Source organism: Ovis canadensis, chromosome 2 (genome assembly GCF_042477335.2).
Source record: "Ovis canadensis isolate MfBH-ARS-UI-01 breed Bighorn chromosome 2, ARS-UI_OviCan_v2, whole genome shotgun sequence".
Classification (NCBI taxonomy): Eukaryota; Metazoa; Chordata; class Mammalia; order Artiodactyla; family Bovidae; genus Ovis; species Ovis canadensis.
Genome location: NC_091246.1, coordinates 82,248,718 through 82,271,844, shown reverse-complemented (window position 1 = coordinate 82,271,844; position 23,127 = coordinate 82,248,718). Strand labels below are relative to the sequence as shown.

General features: G+C 38.1%; 1 protein-coding gene across 10 annotated transcripts in view; it reads left to right on the top strand.

Annotated features, from left to right (window-relative positions):
- MPDZ (multiple PDZ domain crumbs cell polarity complex component) overlaps positions 1 to 23,127 on the top strand; it is a 175,573-nt gene that overhangs the window by 8,424 nt on the left and 144,022 nt on the right. For all 10 annotated transcript variants that reach the window (XM_069576572.1, XM_069576571.1, XM_069576568.1 and 7 more), the window contains exons 2-3: positions 19,440 to 19,518; positions 21,668 to 21,834. In XM_069576572.1, the coding sequence (XP_069432673.1) occupies positions 19,503 to 19,518; positions 21,668 to 21,834 (183 nt within the window). In that variant the 5' untranslated portion in view covers positions 19,440 to 19,502. The remainder of the gene's footprint in view (positions 1 to 19,439; positions 19,519 to 21,667; positions 21,835 to 23,127) is intronic.

Here is a 23,127-nt window from a genome sequence, read left to right as displayed (position 1 = left end):
CTCAGGAGGTAGGTCAGGTGGTCTGGTATTCCCATCTCTTTCAGAATTTTCCACAGTTTATTCTGATCCACACAGTCAAAGGCTTTGGCATAGTCAATAAAGGAAAAGTAGATGTTTTTCTGGAACTCTCTTGCTTTTTTGATGATCCAGCAGATGTTGGCAATTTGATCTCTGGTTCCTCTGCCTTTTCTAAAACCAGCTTGAACATCTGGAAGTTCATGGTTCACGTACTGTTGAAGCCTGGCTTGGAGAATTTTGAGTATTACTTTATTAGTGTGTGAGATGAGTGCATTTGTGTGGTAGTTTGAACATTCTTTGGCATTGCCTTTCTTTGGGTTTGGAATGAAAACTGACCTTTTCCAGTCCGGTAGCCACTGCTGAGTTTGCCAGATTTGTGGGCATATTGAGTGCTGCACTTCCACAGCGTCATCTTTTAGGATGTGAAATAGCTCAACTAGAATTCCATCACCTCCACTAGCTTTGTTCGTAGTGATACTTCCTAAGGCCCAGTTGACTTCGCATTCCAGGATGTGTGACTGTGGGTGACTGATCACACTATCATGATTGTCTGGGCCATGAACATCTTTTTTGTACGGTTCTTCTGTGTATTCTTGCCTACCCCCTCTTAATATCTTCTACTTCTGTTTGTTCTATACCATTTCTGTCCTTTATTGTGGCCATCTTTGCATGAAATGTTCCCTTGAGATCTCTAATTTTCTTGAGATCTCTAGTCTTTCCCTTTCTATTGTGTTCCTCTATTTCTTTGCACTGATCATTGAGGAAGACTTTCTTATCTCTCCTTGCTATTCTTTGGAACTCTGCATTGAAATGGGTGTATCTTTCCTTTTCTCCTTTGCTTTAGCTTCTCTTCTTTTCTCAGCTATTTGTCTATAGCCATAGCCATATATCTATCAACATCTTTGTCTGTCTAAACAGTCCCCCCTGGCCTGGATTTTTCTCCCTAGACTGCTCTGTTAAATTCAGTGAATAATCTGTTGGTTGCTAAACTCAGGATGTTTAGGCTCTCCCCTTTTCTCAAGGAGTGGGGAGGGCTTGTTTAAGTATTTTACTGAGGTATTAATATAATCGAAGTTCACATATGATAAACTTCCATGTATTGAAATTGTATAGTTTGTTGAGTTTTGGCCCTTGTGAAACCATCCTGGCAGTCAAGACTGAGCATGTCCATCCCTGGCAGATTTTTTCTCATGCCCCTTGGTAATCCTTTCCTGCCTCTCCTACTTCCCCATCTCCAAGTAACCACTGATCTGCTTTCTGTCACTATAGATTAGTTTGCATTCTCTAGAGCTTTAAATAGATGGAGTCATACAGTGCTCTCTTTGTGTCTGACTGCTTTGACTCTATTTTGAGTTTATCCGTGTTGCCTTTACTCGTGGTTTTTTACTGTTTATTGCTGAGTATTAATTCATTATATGAATATACCATTTAGAGGTTTTTTTTTTTTTTAATAGTTCAGGATTATCTTATACTTTGTTGTCTTGTAGTGTGCTTGTTTGGTTTCAACTGTGTTGGGTCAGACTTTTGTATTTGATAGTTTTATTCTATCTTCTTAAATTCCTGTCCCTTTAGATCAACATAAAATTTGAATACCCTTATTTAATGTTAGTTGAAGTTTCAAAATATATGTTATGTTTTGTTTTTTAAAAAAGCCTAGTAAATTGTAAAATAAGGAGGTTTAAATTTTTCTAATTTTTGAAGATGTCAGGTAGTATAAAAAAAAGTTGCATGAGTATTGAGGCTTTCCACAAGATTTTGTATATGACGTTGTGAAGTCACTCTTAATATTGAGCCCCAAGCTTTATTCCAGAGTGCTTGCCTAGTTCTCCTGACCCTTGTGCATATTTTTGGTAGCTCTTACAATTTTTGAAAGATTTATTGGTTACTTCTTTTGACAACTTTATGTAACAATCATATAATAAATTGGATAACAAAGGAGTAATTTGGTGCCCGAATTATCCAAATAATTGCCCCCCCCCCCAAAGTGTGTTATACCTAAGATCATTGGACACACCAGGAATTGGAGAAGGGATAGTCATTATTTTATGAAAACATGTTATTCTTACTGGGGTCATTCAGATTTCTCAGGCCATTTTTAACATTTATATGTTTGTTGCTACTTTCTCATCACTTGATTGAAATTATGTGTAATAACAAAAACTACAAACCCCAGAACAACACCATTTAAAGCAGGTACACTCTCTGGATTATTGCAAAAGTGAAAGTTGGCTTACAGTCTTAATTTTAACAGCCCTTTAAGTGCCATAGTAAAATACAGTTAATGTTTGTGATTAAATATTAGATGGGTTAATTAAGAAGCAAATAGTCATGTTTATTGAAAGAATAAGATCTTTTAATTTGTTTTTAGAGAGAAAATACTAGGTTGTTAGGATGGCCTTAGTGAGTCCTATGGAATTACATAAGGTAACTAAATAGTGTAGCCTGTTATAATTATTTCTGAATTAGTAATTAGGGGATTGAATTGGCCCACACTTGCTTATCTTATATGGCTAAGGTTTGTGTTTGAGTAGATTCATATTACTTTTGACTTCTTTGTATAATTTTCCCTTATCTGAGCAACTTGGAATCTGGCCAGCATGATGGAAATTATCAGCTGATTTTCCTCAGTGTGTCTTCAGCAGTGTAGACTACCACTGCCTGATGAGCTTATCAGCTGGTTTAGAGAGTGGCATCTCTTTGCTGTCAGAGGGATACAGCATTCTCTCTAGAGAGTTTTTAGTACAGGTTATGAAAAACATTGGTTTCAGTTACTGTGGACAAACTTTAATTTATTTTTGAGTGTTTGCCTGTTCAGGTAGTGGAAGATCTAGAGGTGAATTTGTTTTGGTTTAGTATGGAGGTCGGAGAAGGCACTGGCAACCCACTCCAGTACTTCAGGAAGAGTCTGGTGGGCTGCAGTCCATGGGGTCGCCAAGAGACAGACACGACTGAGTGACTTCACTTTTACTTTTCACTTTCCTGCACTAGAGAGGGCAACGGCAACCCACTCCAGTGTTCCTGCCTGGACAATCCCAGGGACGGGGGAGCCTGGTGGGCTGCCATCTATGGGGTCGCACAGAGTCGGACATGACTGAAACGACTTAGCAGCAGCAGCAGCAGCATGGAGGTAAATAAGAGAGCCTGATCACTGATTTTTTAGATTTTTTTCCCCGCATGTTTTGTGTGTGTGTGTGCTCAGTCATTTCCAACACTTTGTGACCCTGTAGACTGTAGCCCACCAGGCTTTTCTGTCTGTAGGATTTCCCAGGCAAGAGTACTGGAGTAGGTTGCCATTTCCTGCTCCAGGGGATTTTCCCTCAGGGATTGAACCTGCGTCTCTTGCGTTTCTTGCGTTGGTAGGCAAATTCTTTACCACTGAGCTCCCTGGGAAGCCCAGATTTTCCATGTATGTAGATATTATTTCATCTTGGATCTGGCTGGAATATTTTGATTCCACTAGGATTTTGAATTTTTCTTACAAATAATTGTTTGATGTCTAAGATATTTTAATCTTCTATATTTAATTTGACTTGATTAAGGTTATCTTCCATAAGTCAAGGACTTCCCTTGTGGCTCAGCTGGTAGAGAATCTGCCTGCAATGCCAGAGACCTGGGTTCGATCCCTGGGCTGGGAAGATCCCCTGGAGGGAACGGCTACTCACTCCAGTATTCTGGCCTGGAGAATTCCATGGACTACACAGTCCATGGGGTCGCAAAGAGTCGGACTTGACTGAGCGACTTTCACTTTCCATAAGTCATTTGTTATCACATTAGTATAGGAACCAAAGTGATGTCAAATATGATGTCAGTGATGATCCTTATTTAGGGTCAGCTAAATAAACAGTAACCTGGCCTAGAGTATTGGCGCTGGTGGGAGTTTTGTTAGTACATGTTGAGAGTGATAAAGCGTGAAGAGTCCTTACTTACTTCTAATGGATTTTTACCCCTAAAGTAATTCTTATATTCTGTTTTTAAATGTCTGCGTTTCCCAGAGTACCAGTTTCTGTTCTCTCCTTAATCTCTATTTTCTCGCTGATTAATCTTCTTTATCTTCAGCAACATCTTTAGGCCAGTGATTCCCTGATTTATACTTCCAAATTTTTTTCTCCTTAGATTCACTTATGTAATTGATTGATGCTTTCAATAAATATTTATTGAGTGCCCACTTTGGGCCAGCCACTGTTTCTGGGGCTGGTGATATAGTCCGGTGAGAAAAAGAAATCAACAATGTTTAAAAAAACAAAAACAAAAGTTCCTACCCTCATGGAGCCTAAATTCTATTATTTCCTGTTTTCTAGACATTTAAAGCTCAATATGTCCAAAAGGAATGTATTTCTACCCCCTTTCTCTAAGTAACATTTCTTTTTCTGCTCTTTAAGCTAATGATGCTCTGGTATTTTTAGTTTCCCAGATTAGAAATGCTGAGAGTTGACCTCTGTTGCTGTCATTCACTCATTACACCTGTCCCAAACACACAACTAGTGGTCACTGGTCCTTTTAATACTCTCTAATGTGTGTGTCTGTATCACCTCTCTTGTTTCTTGGCATTAATCTTGCTCACATTTCTGCATCCCCCGCCGCCTCGCCCCGGACTGGGCTGTTTTTAACAACTTAACATCTGTTTGTACTATTATTAGTTCTTTACTATTTTTTAAAAAATATTTATTTCTTTGGCTGTGCCAGGTCACAATTTGGTTGAGAATTATGGGATTTTTTTCTTAGTTATGTTGTAAGGAATCTTCAGTTGAGGCTCATGAACCCTTGGTTTGCAGGACGGAACCTGGGCCCCTTATGTTGGAAGCGCTGAGGCTTAACCACTGGACCACCAGGGGAATCCCTAGTTCTTTTCTATTTTTGATGAACTATGTAGCATATTGCCAGAATTTTTTTTTCCCCAGAAAATAAATTTTAGCAACCCCGCCTCTTCCTACCACCCCTGCCCCACGTATCTAAAATTCACTGCTCTCCCCCTGTGGGGCAGAGTCCCACGAAGGCCACGAAAACATGGCTTTCCTCTCCGGTCTAGTGGGGCAGCCTTGTGCTGCAGAACCATTGTCATTGAATAATGTGGTTTTGTTGTCTTAGCAGGTGTCTTTCCGTTTGTAAGAGACGCCATTCCCTCCCTGGCTGTCCCTCCTATCCCAAGTTGCAGGGCTTTCAGGATGATTCACATGTCATGTTCCCAGTTTTTTTTTTTTTTCCCTGACTCATTCTGATAGCATTGGATTCTTTTTATTCTCCCAAAATTTAGCACATCTTGTTGCAGTGTAATTATGTACTGTTTTCTACAAAATTGAGAGCTCGGAAGCAAGGTACCTGTCTTTATTTTTCTTTGCCGTATGGTTTAGTGATAGAGGCAGATAGTACAGTTTGTTTCTTTTGAGGGGGGCGCTTAAAGTTTATAGAATTTAGGATGGCTTTCTTAAAAACAACAAAAAAACAATTACGAAAATTAGATGTGAAAGTGTGTATTTATTTGTATGAGAACAGAAGTATCTGGTGCAAGTATCTTCCTGCTGAATCTGCCTGTGCTTTATGCTTCGGGAAATGTAAGTGCTTATTTAAAACTTGCTAAAATAGTGCTGTGTATATATAATTTTTTATGGTTATTGATTTTCTTAAGCTAGGGATAGGAAACAACAGCATCAGTTAGCCATTCTGATGCTAATACCATTGATAGTAATCATAATGCCTAATGCTTGTATAACTTCCCATTTTCTAAGCATTTTCACATACTTTATCTCAGGAGATTCTGATAACTGACTCAAAGGATAGTGACTCAAATGTAGTGAGTTTTACTGTGTTTGGGTACAGGAAGATTGCCTTGCAGTTCTTCCTTTGAGATCAGATTTCACATTGGCAGGGAGATGATTCAGTTCTTCTGGGCATCTGTGACCTTAATCAGCACGCCCTCCGCCTCCTGTTAGCCTGGCGAATGCTAAGGACTTTTTTCAGGGCTTTCTAACTTGCTTTGCTGTCCTTCAGCTTTCTGTTTCTTCCCCCTTTCAGCTTCCTCACCTCAGTATTTCTTCTTCCTTTCTTCCTGTTCATTTACCTCTGTCTTGTCAGACACCACGTCTATTCCCTCTCCGTCTGTCTCCTCTGGTTGGTAACGTAACACTTTTTAAAGTGTCAGTTCTTTGACTAAGCTGAATTTTGGATTACACTTTCTTTGGGTTCATTTCTACTTCTTTGAAGTATTTTAGAGGGAGTGATTTGGAGGATCTTCAATAGTACAAAAAGTACGTGTATTTTTCAGCAATGGGAAAGCTGTCCTAAAGCTAAATGCTTTATTTACTACATAGGTAAGACATGGTGTAACTTACAAGACCAAGGTCAGAAATGATCAAATTTTCATTCCTGTTAAAGAGTTACGTTCAAATTGGAAACAGCAGACACTCAGTTCAGTTCAGTCGCTCAGTCCTGCCTGACTCTTTGCGACCCCATGGACTGCAGAATGCCAGGCTTCCCTGTCCATCACCAACTCCCGGAGTTTACCCAAGCTCATGTCCATTGAGTTGGTGCAGACACTAGAAGACGGAATAGTGATAGCAGTGATAGCTTTTGTATGCCTGTTTCTTCTAGGCATTTTGCATATGTTATTGTTAATGCTTACTTTACAACAGCAGCTCCAAGAAGTTAAGTGACTTGCCCAAGATCTCAACTAGTGAAATGGTAAGAATGTGTTTTCAAGAGAGCCTTATAGTAGCAGTTTAGGACCTCTGAAAGCATGGCTGTCTGAGGCTACTTATCTGAAGGTAAGTAGCTATTTTCTTTCCTGTAGTATTATTATGAGAACACAGAGCTATGATTTGGTGGAAGGCACTTGGCTTTGATGTCAGTCAAACTCAGATTGGCTTTTAATGTTAGTAGCTCTGGTGCTTACATACTTCACGAGTATAGGAGAAAATACTTTAATCTTTGAGCCTCAGTTTTCTTACTTGAAAGTGGGTATATCTAATATTGAGCTATTGGTAGGTTTAAACGTATGCATGTTTGTGAAGCACATATGCTGTGTTTAAGAAGATAGGGATATATGACAGCTATTTCATAAATGGTTTCATTTCAAAGAGTAAAAATAAATGCCAGTTCATTGTCTAAAAAACTCACTTGTGGAAGAGTTATTATAGTAGAAACCAATTCTTATATACAGTTTTATTATCAGTTGTTATTGAAGAGCATGTTTTAACAGTCTTAAATGACAAATTATTGGCTTAGTTGTGGATTACAACACACCTACATTTTAAATATTCCAGTGGTGAATATATATTAGGAAACCTTTGGCTCTTTAAGGGAATATTTGGTGGTTAATTTGTACTTCAGCAATAAAGTTGCTTAAAAAAAAATCCACAAAATGACATGGAAAATGAAACAGTTCATTGTTTAAGGAATTTAATAGACACCCAATCTAACAGAGTAAGATTTTTAAGCTTATTATTTCTTCCTTTTTTTCTATCCCCATATCCTTTTGTAGATGAATTAAGACTACCTTTTGTTGAAACTTTCAGACAGTTACTGATGTTTTATTATATAAACTTTACAGTGCCCCTGCATTATAATGGCTATAGAAATAGGATTGCTTAATGAAAGGTCTGAGTTGTGTGATCTTGGGAAAGTTAGTAATCTCTCTGACCTTTTACTCCTTATCAGCAAAATAAGGTTTTAACAAGTTGTTTTGGTAAAAGGTCACAAACTTTTCTGATGTCTTTACATATGATATTTGAAATTATTAAGCACTAATAATTGCAAAAGTGCATTAACTTCTTCTGCCAGCTAAACTTAAGGGTTCTAAATGCTCCATGACAAATATTGCAAAGAATGGACTCAGAGCAAGAGAGCATGATCTTTTGTGAGCCCTTCTCAGCACATGCCTGGTACTTCTCAGCACAGCAAAGGGTTGAAACTGAGTCAACATGGGTGCAGACCTCTAGTCACCACAAGCATAGTCCAGGAAAGAAAAACAGATAAGTTAAATCACATTTCAGTATGCTGTTTTCTTCCCAGAGGGTTTCCTGTTAGAAATTTGAGGCTGCCCTTTTTTGGTTAAAGTTTGTAAACGTTGTCTTTGTTTCCACCCAAATTCAGCAGGGGGAAATCATGAAAGCCTCAGACTGAATTTAGGAAGCACTGATTGATGGGGAAAAATAAAAATATCCAATTACGTTTAGTACTTACAGCTAAATGATAGCTAAGTGGCGATATGATAGACAACGCTTCATAATTTTTGTAGAAAATATTCCAGAACAGGAAAAACTGTTTGGGAATGGTGAATGTAGAGTTATTTTTTAAATTATGGGGCAAAGCCCTTGGATGACCTTGGATGAAGAGCATGAACTAGTTAGATGGGGAGGTAAGTTGAAGCAGTATGGTTGTAATGTTCTGACCTTCCATCTCCTAGTTCCACAGTGTATCTGTGTTGAAAAGTTTGTCTTTCTTTAGGGCTTCCCCCTAAGGAATCATTAAGTCACAACTGACAAAGCCATCAATTGTTTTGTTATATGCCAGTATTGTTAACTGAGATCTCACAAACTCACCTCTGAGAGGGCAGCCAGGAATGACAGAGATTCGTTTATCACCTCCTCTTGCAGTTGGTCAGTCTTAACACAGAACTGACTGGTAGCTGCCGGGACATGTTACAGGGTCCTATAGGGACGCTTTGTGTATTTCTGCTTTTTCTAAGCGCCAGGGACACCATTGGCCCTGCCCACTGGAGAATTGCTCCGTTCCAGGCAGGTAAAGGGCAGGAGGCAGGTGCCTGAAGTAATTTCTCTGGTGGATTGGTTGCCAGTTGTGGAATGACACCTGAGGATTCTGTGGCAGAGTTAATCCCCCTCTCCATGTTTGGTTTCCCTCAGTTCAGTTATGAGGCTGGAGTGAGTGCTGTATGAGCAGCTGGCTGCCTCTGCAGTCTGATATGGACCCAGTGTTGTTTGCCTTCAGGGGCAGCCCTTGGAGGAATTCCCCTGCCTCAGTTCAGTTCTGTTCAGTTCAGTCGCTCAGTGGCGTCCGACTCTTTGCGACCCCATGAATCACAGCACGCCAGGCCTCCTGTCCATCACCAACTCCCGGAGTTCACTCAGACTCATGTCCTTCGAGTTGGTGATGCCATCCAGCCATCTCATCCTCTGTCGTCCCCTTCTCCTCCTGCCGCCAATCCCTCCCAGCATCAGGGTCTTTTCCAATGAGTCAACTCTTTGTCTGAGGTGGCCAAAGTACTGGAGTTTCAGCTTTAGCATCATTCCTTCTACAGAACACCCAGGGCTGATCACCTTCAGAATGGACTGGTTGGATCTCCTTGCAGTCCAAGGGACTCTCAAGAGTCTTCTCCAACACCACAGTTCAAAAGCATCGATTCTTCAGCGCTCAGCCTTCTTCACAGTCCAGCTCTCACATCCATACATGACCACTGGAAAAACCATAGCCTTGACTAGACGGACCTTTTTTGGCAAAGTAATGTTTCTGCTTTTAACTATGCTACCTAGGTTGGTCATAACTTTCCTTCCAAGGAGTAAGCATCTTTTAATTTCATGGCTGCAGTCACCATCTGCAGTGATTTTGGAGCCCCCAAAATAAAGTCTGACACTGTTTCCAACTGTTTCCCCATCTATTTCCCATGAAGTGATGGGATGAGATGCCATGATCTTCGTTTTCTGAATGTTGAGCTTTAAGCCAACTTTTTCACTCTCCTCTTTCACTTTCATCAAGAGGCTCTTTAGTTCCTCTTCATTTTCTGCCGTTAGGGTGGTGTCATCTGCATATCTGAGGTTATTGATATTTCTTCTGGCAATCTTGATTCCAGCTTGTGTTTCTTCCAGTCCAGCGTTTCTCATGATGTACTCTGCATAAAAGTTAAATAAGCAAGGTGACAATATACAGCCTTGACGTACTCCTTTTCCTATTTGGAACCAGTCTGTTGTTCCATGTCCAGTTCTAACTGTTGCTTCCTGACCTGCATACAGGTTTCTCAAGAGGCCAGTCAGGTGGTCTGGTATTCCCATCTCTTTCAGAATTTTCCACAGTTTATTGTGATCCACACAGTCAAGGATTTGGCACAGTCAATAAAGCAGAAATAGATGTTTCATTGGAACTCTCTTGCTTTTTTGATGATCCAGCAGATGTTGGCAATTTGATCTCTGGTTCCTCTGCCTTTTCTAAAACCAGCCTGAACATCAGGAAGTTCATGGTTCATGTATTGCTGAAGCCTGGCTTGGAGAATTTTGAGCAATACTTTACTACCGTGTGAGATGAGTGCAATTGTGTAGTAGTTTGAGCATTCTTTGGCGTTGCCTTTCTTTGGGATTGGAATGAAAACTGACCTTTTCCAGTCCTGTGGCCACTGCTGAGTTTTCCAAATTTGCTGGCATATTGAGTGCAGCACTTTCACAGCATCGTCTTTCAGGATTTGAAACAGCTCAACTGGAATTCCATCACCTCCACCAGCTTTGTTCGTAGTGATGCTTTCTAAGGCATTTTCCCTGCCTGGTTCTGTCCAAAAAGTGTGCCCAGCCTGTTGCTGCTTGGCTCTCAATACTGACAGTGTGATGGGAAACAGGAGCAAACTGCCCACCAACCTAAATTCCTGAGTTTAGCTAGGGGATGAGAGAACAGAAGAGGCTGAATCTTTATTCTCAGAAGCATCTAAATTTTTTTTCTGAGTCACCATATTTGGTGTGAGTTGATTTGGAGAGGGTCCCTTTCCTGTAGGAATGATTGTTTTAAGAGAGAACAAAATTGATGGAAAATACATAAAAATGGTTGCCCAGAGAGAAGGTATTGGAATCTGTAGTTCTCTAGCAGTGTGTATGTGTGTGTCTCCTTGGCTTTTGTTAAAAAAAAAAAAATATGGATGATGGAGGAGGAAGGAAATGAATATAGTACAATGGAATATAAACTTAATTGGTTTGTAGTATATTAAAAAAAAAATCCAGCCTTTCAAAAAGTCAATTGAGTAATGAAGCAGCCTGAGGTTGTAATCCCAGCCACACTGCTGATTCTTATTGTTTAAATTGTTATAGTTATTTTTTAAATTGTAGTTCACCAGACCTTAGCAAACTTGCATTTGTCTGTGCCCTATGTGTTTTTTAAGGCTGTTTTCAACCATAAAATTGACTTCGTCTTTGAATGTGAGCAATAAATAAGGAGCTTGACTCAAAAGCGTCACAAAATATAATTTATGTGTGTGTTACTGGAAGTGGATATGTATCTGGTAAAATGTCGGTATAAAATTAGTATCTTTGCACTTTTAGGAAATCTGCAGTAAAGGACAGAACATGTTATACCTTTTGAAAGGACAACGAACCTTTCACTTCAGGCCAACAGTCTTAAAAATAAAAGGAAATAGCTTTCAAAACCAAAATAAAGTTAATGAACATTAAATAAGGTTAATGTTTGTTAGTATAAACACATTTCTGTGTAAGTGTGTCTGTAAGTTACTAAATAGCCTAATATCGATACGTATTTTCCGTAGGTTCTTTTCTCCGTATTAGAAAATTTCTGCGAAAAGGAATGAGATGATTCTTGTCACCAAATTTGTTTTGCGTATGTAGATTCCTGATCAGAGTAATGATTATAATTTATGTATTTCCAAATGTGGATTAATACACTACTTGCCCACATTATAATTTTAGCTTAAATATATTGTATGACTGTTCATAATATTTAATCATCATTTACATATACATGAAAGATAGGTTTTCTTTCAACTGAAACAAATTTATATTTATGTACTCTCTTGGGTTGACCCACCGTTTCCAGTGGTGGGGGTTTTAGTTTGCTCTGTGTGTGTGTTCGGAAGTAGGACAGTAATAGTCATTTATACTGCCCTGCTGCTCAGTCTCACTGGAATTAGCTAATCCGGGGCCATAGATCCGCTTCTAAGGCTCTTATCTCACAGGGCTCGGTAAAGCTAGAAGCAGTACTTCTAGCCATCAGAAAATCAGAATAAATTTGTTTTTAATGGTACAAATACAGATTCCTTATGAAATACTAATTTTGAAGAAATCTTTTTATAATATTTCCTGTCATTTTGTGGGGGTTAAGTGGTCTAGCCTGAAGAAATTATCTTTCTGGTAGCATTTGCCAATAGTAAAATATTTTTCCAAGTAATTTAGTAGTTCAAGGTGAAACCTTTTTTTTGTTGGGACAGGATGATAGGGAGAATTTGAAAAATATTGTGAATAAAGAAGGAACTAATCAGCTCTAGTCTCATCCTCCAAAATCAGGTAGGTATTAACATTTTCACATGTTTATTGTCAATCGCTTATTTTTCTATTTTTTTTGTTATGAAAACTTTATAATGTATACTTTATGATGTGTATATTATAGTGAATCCTCATGTATCCATTATTCACTTTTAATAGCATGTCCAGTCATGTTTCTTCTTTCCTCTTCCATTTTTTGGAAGAAAATACCAGGCATTTGAGCACTTTATCCATAAATATTTCAACTCAATTAATTTTTATAAATATAACTTTAAAACATTCTAAAATTATAGTTTCCTTAAAAATGTAGAGAAAGCTGAAGTCACCTTTTGACCTCTCTCTGATCAAAAGCTACCACTTCCATCTGTCCACTCCTAAAAGTAACTAGAACTGTAATTGATTTTAGAATGTGTCCTTCTATCAGTAACTCATTGTTGTAATGATGAAATCACATAAATACCTTTTTATGTGTAGCATATATTATTATTCTAGATATTAAAAATTATAGGTTGACCTCAGACTGTTTACAACTCTCATTTTCAATTTTGAGATACAGATTGTGAGCCTGTTCTTCAGTGAGTCTTAACCCATTTATATCTATTGTGAATATGGATATCTGAATTTATTTCATTTCTCTTTTTTTAATGATGCTTTTTCCTTTTTCTTTATTTTCTGTATTCCCAAACTCTTTTAGATTGCTTGAGTATGGTTTGTTCCATCTTTTATCCTCCTGGTTTATAAATTGTAAATTCTATTTTTTTTTTTTTTTTTTTTAGTGTTTTACTTTTAACATAGATGTTTGGCTTATTTTTCTAGTGGAGTTTGAAGTGAAAGTATTTCTATTCTCCTTTGACTAGAATATTTTAGCCAGAAATATTTTCATTACTTGCGAATGTTTTCCACAGTTACTATGGTTTCATTTATAGAATGAAACCTTGTTAGTCAGATCTCACATTCCTGTATCAGCCGTAGATTTATGATTTGTTTGATTTAAACCTGATGACTTTTCTCAGGCTCTGATCAAAACTGAATCCTTTACAGTATTATTCACCTGCCGTAGTAGAAGTTCCCCATGCTTTGTTTTTTTGAAGTAACTATCTCTCTTGTAAAATTCTTAATTGTCTCAGTTTTCATATTAAAGTTGTATTTGCTTGTAAGTTCCCTCAAATCTTTATTGGAAGTAGAGTCTCCGCATGAATTAGTTAAAGGAGGAAGGGTTCATCTTAAGAAAGATAGTGGTTTATTTGGGATGTGATAGTATGATGCTGTACCGAAGCAGAGTGTAATAGGTGTGTTTGATTGGAACAGAGAGCCTCATACAGATTAGCTCTGGCAGAGTGGAGTGCACTGTAAAAATGGATGTCAGTGGCTGTTTCTTGGGGGCCAGTTTTACCTAGTTTTCCGCCCATTAGCTGTGTTGGGCCTCCCAGGCAGTCCTTGCCTCTCTCCTAATGTCAGCTGTGTTCGTCTGTCTCTGCCCACTGATCCCTTTCTGTCTCTCATGACTCAAGCCTATGTGTGCCCCACCTTAGCTTCTTCATTCTTGCTCATGCTGCTTCTATCTTTTCAACTCTAGCTCCACTACTAATTGGCTTATTCTTTCAAATTCTCAAGAGAGAGACGCTAGCCCAGTTTTACCTCTTAGGTCAGCACTTAGGTTGTCTTCCGTTGAGTGAGGGGCCCACCCTTTGCTTCCTTGGTTGTGGTAGGAGGAGAGGGGCATAGCATAGTGTGCAATGGCATATTCCTTGGAGCAGGGGCTGCGGGAAGGTTGCAGTCTGCAGTAATTAGTTCAGGCTGCTGTAAATAATGCCATAGACTGGGTGGCTGAAACAGTAGAAAGTTATTTCCCCACTGCTCTAAAGGCTGGGAAGTTCACCCTCAAGGTCTAGCAGGGTTTGGTTTCAGGTGAGAGATTTCTTCCTGGTGTTGTAGATGGCCACTTTCTCACTGTGTACTTCCAAAGAAAAAGCATGGCTTTTCTTTGTTGTTTGCATGTGATGAGAGGGGGAAAAGGAAGGAGGGAGAGGAACATAGATATCTCTTTGTCTTCTTATAAGGTTTTCAGTCCTCTTGGTTTAGGACCCCACCCTTATAACCTCATTTAAACTTGATTATTTCCTAAAAACCCTATCTCCAAATATAGTCTCATTGAGGATTATAGCTTCAACATATGAAGTTGGGGGGCCTAGCAGTATTACAAGGCACTGTAACACTCACTCAGCCTTTTAAACTCTTGATCAGGACCACCATATCACTTACTATTTTTTTTTTAATATTCTCAATCTTGATGGTGCTAATATTGCCATCCAATCAGTAACTCAAGCAGGAAAGCTGAGGTTCTTCCTAGACTCATCTGCCTTATCTTCACATCACCAGATCCTTTGCTTACAGCTCTTGTTCCTCAGATCTGTCTCCCATTTTCATTTACTTTTCACTTTCGTCTCTTTGAAAATGCTTCTTAACTGGTCTTGCTTCCAGTTTTTATTTCTTTTACAGATATTCCACCAGAGTGATCGTTCTAAACCAAAGATTGGCTTTATCTCTCACTCTACCAAAAGAAGCTGCAATTAAAAAAAAACTCTTCGTGAATGGCACCCAGGGCCCTCAGTGATTTACCCTGTAGCCACATCTGTAGCCTCGCCACCTCTTCTTCCCTTGTCCTTCAGGCCCAGCCCAGGCCTAAGTAAGGGCTTGCAGTGCTCAGAAGGTGCTGTGCGCTCTTGCCTCTGTGTGGGCAGCCCTTCCATCACCTCTTCTGTCCTATCTCCCACCTGTTTTTTAAAATTCCATGCAGGGGTTGCTGCCTCCAGGAAGCTTTCCCTGTTCTCTTCAGTTTGGGTTTAATGGCATCTCTCTTTTGTATTCTTATTATTTCCGATATCTGTTTACTTGTTTTTTTTTTTCTTCTTCCATTCACTTGGCCCATGAGTTCTCAGACTGTGTCCTCATTCCTCTGATTCTCCCACCCAGAAACATACTCATCATGTAGGCACTCTGTGAGTTGCTGAATCAATAAATAAGAGAATTTGAGTTCTTTTGTAGGCTTGTGACCCCTCTCAGCATATTCATTTTGGACAGGTAATTTATCTTTCCATTTTATAAAGGAAGGATGAGACCATCAGTCAGTATTTGACTTACATTAAAGGCAAGGTTCCTGAATACTAGATTTTCTTTGATTTGAAAGAGCAAAAAAGAATGAATAAATTCTATTATTATTGAAGGAGTTTGGAGAGATTCATAAATGTCAACTTCAAAAGAAAGATTTTGTTCACAAATGCTTTTCTGATCAAGCCTGTAAAAATGAGGGAGAAGTCCTACAGAACAGATGCCACAAAGAGCTGACTGTTTTCTGTTGGATGATTGCATGATGCTGGTGGGGAGTTGGACGTTTCTGTGCTCTTGGAGCAGTCGTTCAGTAACCCTAGAATATGAATTATGACTGCCAGTGTCAGTTTTTGTGTCATGGCCAATTGACTTTCTGACAAATTGCCTACAAATGACTACAGCCTTGCATTTGTCTACTAACTTCAGGTAGCGCTGAGGCAGCTAAGAATGAGATGAATGCTAAATTTAAATGCATTAACCGATGCTGAGCAACTTTGACAAGCCGCAAACCATTGCAGCAAGCTCTTCTAATGATGTACTCCTTTTACAGTCAAAATAGTTAGGATATCTAGAAAATTGTATGCATTTGGGGCAGTTTCTGTTAGTAGAATTATTTTTAGCATAAGACGTTTTCACTTGCTAGTTGCCGTATAATCTGTGTTGGGCAAGAATGATTTGTTTTATGTTTCAAGTAATGATTCTCAACTACACAAAAGCTGTGCCTACACATTACCAGTACAACTTGTTGAAAAGTAAAATGATTCCTAATTAATCAGTTTCTGTTTCTAAAAGAAATGAAAGAATCTGTTTGATTTTTATCCTCGATTGGAACCAGTGTTATCAACCACTTGTTGGAGAATCAAAAGGTCACAGCTAAAATCATTAAGAGGATTTTTAAAGGATTTGTCATTGAAGTTCTTCAGGAAGCATAGACTCCTTAGGTTAAAAATGGTTTTTAAAATTTGCATTTTTCCTAAGCTAATATACACATAAGTAGTCTTGCCAGATACAATAATAGATCCCTGGTTAAATTTGAATTTCAGATAATCAACAAGTTAGTGTTTAGTGCAGTTATATCCCAAATGTTGTGTGGGATATACCTGTACTAGAATTTATTCATTTATCTGAATTTCAGATTAAACTGGGTGTCCTGTATTATTATTTGTTAAATCTAACCACTGTATACTGACACAAAATTTTAAAATTCAGAAGAAATGCAGCTCAAAATTTCCTTCTATTGTTCTCCACCTCTTGACATCCAACCACTAGTGTCTTTGGAAAGCTTGTAGGAATAGTCTAGGCTTACATATATATATATATATATATATATATATAAACATTTATGATAAGGGTTTCTCTGAAAGAATAAGCAATTCTACTTCCACATAACTGACTTGTAGGTGAACTTTTGGATGCCAGGGTGTTTCACAATTGAGAACTACTTTGTGCTTTCTCTGAAGGCTCCTCATGAATCCATAGGGCCTCTGAATCCATAGGCCAACCTCCATCCCCCACCAAGCAATGAATACTATTTATCTTCCAAAGTTAATTTTTCATAGAGGAAAGAGCATAGAACTAAGTTTTATTTTGCATACCAAGCACTCATGTAAATAATTTTACTCTTTCAAAACTTTATGGAAAAAAAAAAGAAAGAAAAACTTTATGAATGCCATTCACTTGTAATTAATAGATTCCAAGTTCAGAAAAGACAGATGAGTGACATAACAAGGGTGTAGAGCTAGTAAAGGGTCAGGCTGAAATTTTAACTCAGGTCATCAGACTCTCGTCGATGCCCTTTCATTACCGTCACGCTTCCTCCGGAGCAGTTGCATTAACTACATGTTTGTAGTCCTGGATTTCCTGCCATTGGAGTATCTTTCCGTTTGTTTGTCAGAAGTTAATAATTTTTTTGAGACAGGACCTAATAATACTCTTTTATGAAGGATTCTTATATTGTCCTTTAAGATCTTCCTATATTTTCCCCTGTGAAACCATGCAAGGCTTGGCCTTGAACTGCTCATCTATATGTGGTCAACATTAATCATAAAAACAGAGAGGTAGGTGTTTTGCAGTGAGCTGGAAATTTGTGTTTATCTCGCTTCTCAGAACATACCCAAACAGTAAGTGTGTTTTCTAGGAAACTAAGGTTCATATGATAGGCCCTTGTTCAAGGCTGTATCACTCTTAATTCCAAGTTAGAGTCAGTGCTCTTTTCTCTTGACTTTTTATCTTTCTGAGTTAAGTTTTCATAGGGGAAAGAGCATAGAATTAAATTTTATTGTGCATACCAAGCACTCATGTATATAATTTTACTTTTTCAAAACTTTATGAGACTTTCTAATACAAGTGTCAGTACTTGAGCTGTTTGACTATTTGAAATGGAGTCATTTTAAGTTGTATATCCGACCTGGCTTAAGAAAGGTCAGTAGGTATTATTCTCAGAGTTTACACAGAGCTAACTGCAGGCATTGATGGTCTGTGCATCTGCTCCTGCATACCAGATTCTTTCTTGTCTCCCAAAGGCATTCTTTCTAAAACAGGGAATCAGCTTGTTCCTTCTCAGAGAAGTCCCCTGTCTCATCTTCTAGATGAAGAGTAAGGATGTCTGGTTCTGAATTCCTCTTCACCATTGAAAGAATTACCCACTGACTTCTAATGACTGTGGGTTTTCTTCAAGGGGAAGGATCAATGTAACTTGGAGTCAGTTGTACAAAACTGTTGGACAGCAGAGATTCAAGATGGGTTAGTGATGTGGATATTGTCAGTGGACACCTGCATCCGGTACTTGAAAGAGTTTAGATGAGTATAGTCAGAGAAAGATGAGACCTGTGTGGGTTGAAGGAGTCTTTTGGGTAGGGAAAAGATTATTGACAGGAGGGTATTTTAAAAAGGCAAAGTATCTTTTGAATGTTGTGCTCTCTTTTATTCAGTTTTTCATCCATGGTTTAATATATCTTGCACTCACTTGCTGATTGAGCATCACAGTTCATTTCTTAATTGGTGTGTCTGAATTGTCTTCCCAATTAAGACTAGGAGCAGTCAACGGCAGGGTCATATCTTCTACTTTTTATCTTAAAAGTATTTTTTTGCCTACAGAATTTCTCATTCAGAGCCCAGTAAGCTCCTTCCACTTTGGGTAAGGATCTGTAAGTGAATCCAGAGTTATACTGGTCTCTGTTGAGGCGCTTTAAAGGAAATATTTCGTATACTTCTACCAGAGAGTTGGACTGTGAAGAAAGCTGAGCACCGAAAAATTGATGCTTTTGAACTGTGGTATTGGAGAAGACTCTTGAGAGTCCCTTGGACTGCAAGGAGATCCAACCAGTCCATTCTGAAGGAGATCAGCCCTGGGATTTCTTTGGAGGGAATGATTCTGAAGCTGAAGCTCCAGTACTTTGGCCACCTCACTCGAAGAGTTGACTCATTGGAAAAGACTCTGATGCTGGGAGGGATTGGCGGCAGGAGGAGAAGGGGACGACAGAGGATGAGATGGCTGGATGGCATCACAGACTCGATGGACATGAGTCTGAGTGAACTCCAGGAATTGGTGATGGACAGGGAGGCCTGGTGTGCTGCCATTCATGGGGTCGCAAAGAGTTGGACATGATTGAGCGACTGAACTGACTGACTGACCAACTTATTTGGGGCTCCCAGGTGGCTCAGTGGTGAAGAATCTGCCTGCTAATGCAAAAGATGTTACTTTGATCCCTGGTATGGGAATATTCCCTGGAGGAAAAAATGGCAACCCTCCCCATCCCACCCCATTCTTGCCTGGAGAATTCCATGGACAGAAGAGCCTGGCGGGCTACAGTCCATTGGGTCCCAAAGAGTCAGACATGACTAAGCAACTGAGCACCAAGTTAATTAAAATAGATTTTATGCCTTTTACCTTATTATACAAGTTTTACCTGCAAATATAAGATAATTTTGAATAAATCCTAAAATGAATACAGTTTTTAAAAATTTTTGCCTATACAGAAACCTATCTTATCTCCACAGTATCTTAATGGTCAGAGGAATCATAGTGGTATCAAGTGCTTTTTAAAATATTTAGTTTTAGAATATAACTTAAAAGTTGTAAAACATAACCATTTCATTTTCTTTTCTCCCTAGAGTTCCATTGTAGTTGTTGGTTTATAATCATTCTAAAGAAGAACATTGAAATTTGGAAAAAAAATGTTAGAAACTATAGGTAAGACCTATTTCTTCCTGTTTTGATAATGATTTATACTCCTTCCGTTGGGATCTTTCCGTTGGGATCTCTGAAATATGTTCTACTTGTTAAGATTCTGTCTATAATAATTTGGTTAATTTTTTTTAAATCCACTATCATTGTACTAGGGCAATGTGTTTTGATATTTAGATGGTTTCATACGAAGTGTTATCAAAACACATCACTTATAAGCAAAAGTATATGAGATGTTCTACCAAATATGGGTTTTAAGAAAGCTTAATGTAAACCCAGTTCTGATTTATGAACTCAGTTCTGGTTAAAGTTTGTTTCTCGGTAGCACCAGAAGTATAACAATATTTTTAATACTGAAGATCATTGCCTATGTCTAACATTTACTGTACTCTTGGCAGGTTAAATAGTACTGAGCTTTTAAGTTGGTAAAACTATTATAACAATACCGAACAGGTTGACAAACTTGAGTGACAATTTATGGCAGTTTAATTTCTGCAGTAGATAATTTAGGTTGAAATATCCAACACATTTTCTAGACATGTGTTGATCTTTTTTCTTTTTCCCCCACACTGTACTGCTTTTTCGTTTTAGAGAAGCTGGTTTATAGAACTGATTTCAGGTATGTCAGGTATGGCACATCCAGTCTGTCATGGTCCTTTATCTGACACTGCAGTCTTCACCTTTTCCAGGGAACTCTTTGGGTGTGATTATTGGAAGGTATTGGAAGGGGTCTGTGATGCCTTGATGATCATGGCTGATGCTTTGATGCCTGCAGATTTTGAGGGGTAGCGGGAAGTGGGTGGCAGGAAAGGAGGAGCTGATTTTGTGATCATGCGGATTGTTACCGTTGCCTGTTGCTCCTGGTACTGTGACTGTAATCAGAATGCATTTCCTGTGTCACCTATTTTATGCGAAAGTCATGCAGAGTGAAGACTAATAGTTTACATAGGAAAGTTCCGCATAAGAAAGTGGACAGCAAGGGGGATACAGAATTATTTAAACCATTACCTGACAATCTTCATTTTGTAAGTTATTACTGAGTTGTACAGCTTTCAAGAATTGATGTGAGAATTCATACTAGATTTATTTTTTGAGATACCATGGGAAATAACCTAAAATCAGTTCTTAGGCATACCTTTATTACTGTTTGCTTTTAAAATTCTGCATATGAGTGTTTAACTTTGTGTAGGAACTCATGGTCAGCATTAGTTAATATTTTAGTTTCTCCATTCCTGTGTAATCAGATTTTTGGTATCAAAAAATGTCTCTAGTGATAGTTCTCACTCTTTTTTATTACTACGATATGGCAGTATATTTTAATAGATATCATTGAGAATATGTTAAGGCATATATCTTAGCAGTCTTGAGTATTTTTTAAAAATTGTAGCTTCACTTACATGGAAGGGAGAGAGGGAGTGAGAGTGGGATTTTGAGAAGTTTTTTTAACTATTATCTGTGGTAGCATTTAACTGTCTAGAGTCTTGCATGTTAGATGTTAGGGTTATTAAGGATACACTTATGGAAAATACTTATGGAAAGTACTAACTTTGGCACCTTTGTATTCAGTTTTATGCTTATGTACATGTGCTATTTAATTTGGAGGTAAGACATTTCAAGCATTAAAAAATTGTGTTTTTGAAGGAATATGTGTTATTGTAATGTATTTTCAAGTAAATGCAAAAGTGTATAATGCGTTGCCTCTTAATACATGAAAATTTAACTGTTAAAATTCATCACTGACATTATTTACCTCTACTTATTAGTTATAGTTCTAATTTTTCTTATATATACATTTTAATAAAAAAGAAATAACATTTATAAGATCACAGAATGTTTGGTTTTAATTAGTTTTTATAAAAGAGTTGAAATAGCTGGTATTAGAAGCATATCAGATACGCATCATCTGAATTTGTTTCCATGCTTAACAGTTAGTTGCACGTACCATACACTATAACCAGTTGGCTGCTTTTAAACAAACTTTCTTATTAGAGGTTTCAAGGTTTGAAGAATATATTTAGAGTGACATGTTTTAGTCCCTTCTTTTTTCCAAGTCAATTTTCAGCTCTCCCAAGAAATAGTTTTAGAATTTCTATAAGCATTGTTTGATGCCTGTCTTTTGAATCCTGTTACTGACTAATGCTGCTCTTTGGTTTAGACAAAAATCGGGCTGTGCAGGCAGCAGAGCGCTTGCAGGCCAAGCTGCGGGAACGTGGGGATGTAGCAAATGAAGACAAACTGAACCTTCTCAAGTCAGTGCTGCAGAGCCCGCTCTTCAGCCAGATTCTGAACCTTCAGACTTCCATACAGCAGCTGAAAGACCAGGTAAGACATGGTGTGTACCCACAGGAGGCCTGCGTAGCATGGTATAGCGCTTGTAAAGTCTCCTGTTTTTTCTGAAAGGCTGATTTTTGTATGTGTGAATTAATTGTTAATGAAGTAATTTAAACCTCCAAGTGAGACTTCATATTCACTGTGGCTCCCCGCTCTGCTGTGCCCTCAGTTATTTTCTTAGTGGTTGTGGCTGTATATTGTAAATGATATGACATTGTGTTGAAAGCTGTGGGAGAATGGAAGAATGAGTTCCTGCAGGAGAGGAAGATGATACAAATATGTTTAGGGTGGATGGCTGTACCTTGGTTTCCATCATCACTGTGACTCATGGTTCATGTGATTGTGCTTATTCAAATTCAGACATTCAGCACACTTAGAATATTTCAGATGAGCCTGGATTTGCATGTGTAATCATGTGTGTGAGGAAGGGAAATCACCTCTGTGTTGACAGTAGAAGGAGTAATTACATTGTCATCAGCTAGAGGAATTGCAATTCTCACTTCTAAAAAGAGTGTAAGTAGCAATGGCTCCCATGACAGCATCAGATGGTGATAAACATTAGGACTTCTAAATGTAACACAGTGTTTATTTCTGTAAAAATTATGAGCATTAAAAAGTCCTAGCATTTATATTAAAATTGAAACATAATGCAATGACAGAATGAAAACTGGAATCAGATGGTCACTGAACTTACTTAATGTAATCACCATTTCTCAGGTTTTTTAAAAATAGTTTTTAAATGGTTGTTATCCTCACAAGGTTTGAAGTTAATCTAATTATGTCTTCAGTCCAAGTTAATTCTCATTCTGATGTTTTTAGCATTAATCTAATGGTTATGGATGACTGGCTAGCCAATATTCTGCCTTAAAAGTTTAACATGAAACCTGAAGACTAGTTTCATAATTCAGTTGAAGAACAGCTTCAGTTGACAACAACAAAAACTCCAAAATCTGCCAAATGGAAAAAGAGCATTAGTAGCAATAGAGAAGGAATTTGTTAAATGTCATGTAACTTCTTAATCTAGCTATTTTAATGACCCCCCCAAATTAAGTACATAGATCAAGAAGAATCTTTAAAAATATTTCTCTCAAGTGAATTTGTACCTAACGATTTTAAAAGTTATGATCATGAATTAAGAAAACGAGGTGGTTTCATTATATATAATTGTGTTTTTTTTCCTTTGTAAATTATTGAAAAAATTGGTTTCAGGTATTCATTTTCAGAATGGTTTGGCATTCTTTTGGAGAAACCAGTATTATGGATATTAGTGTAATTATGGTATAG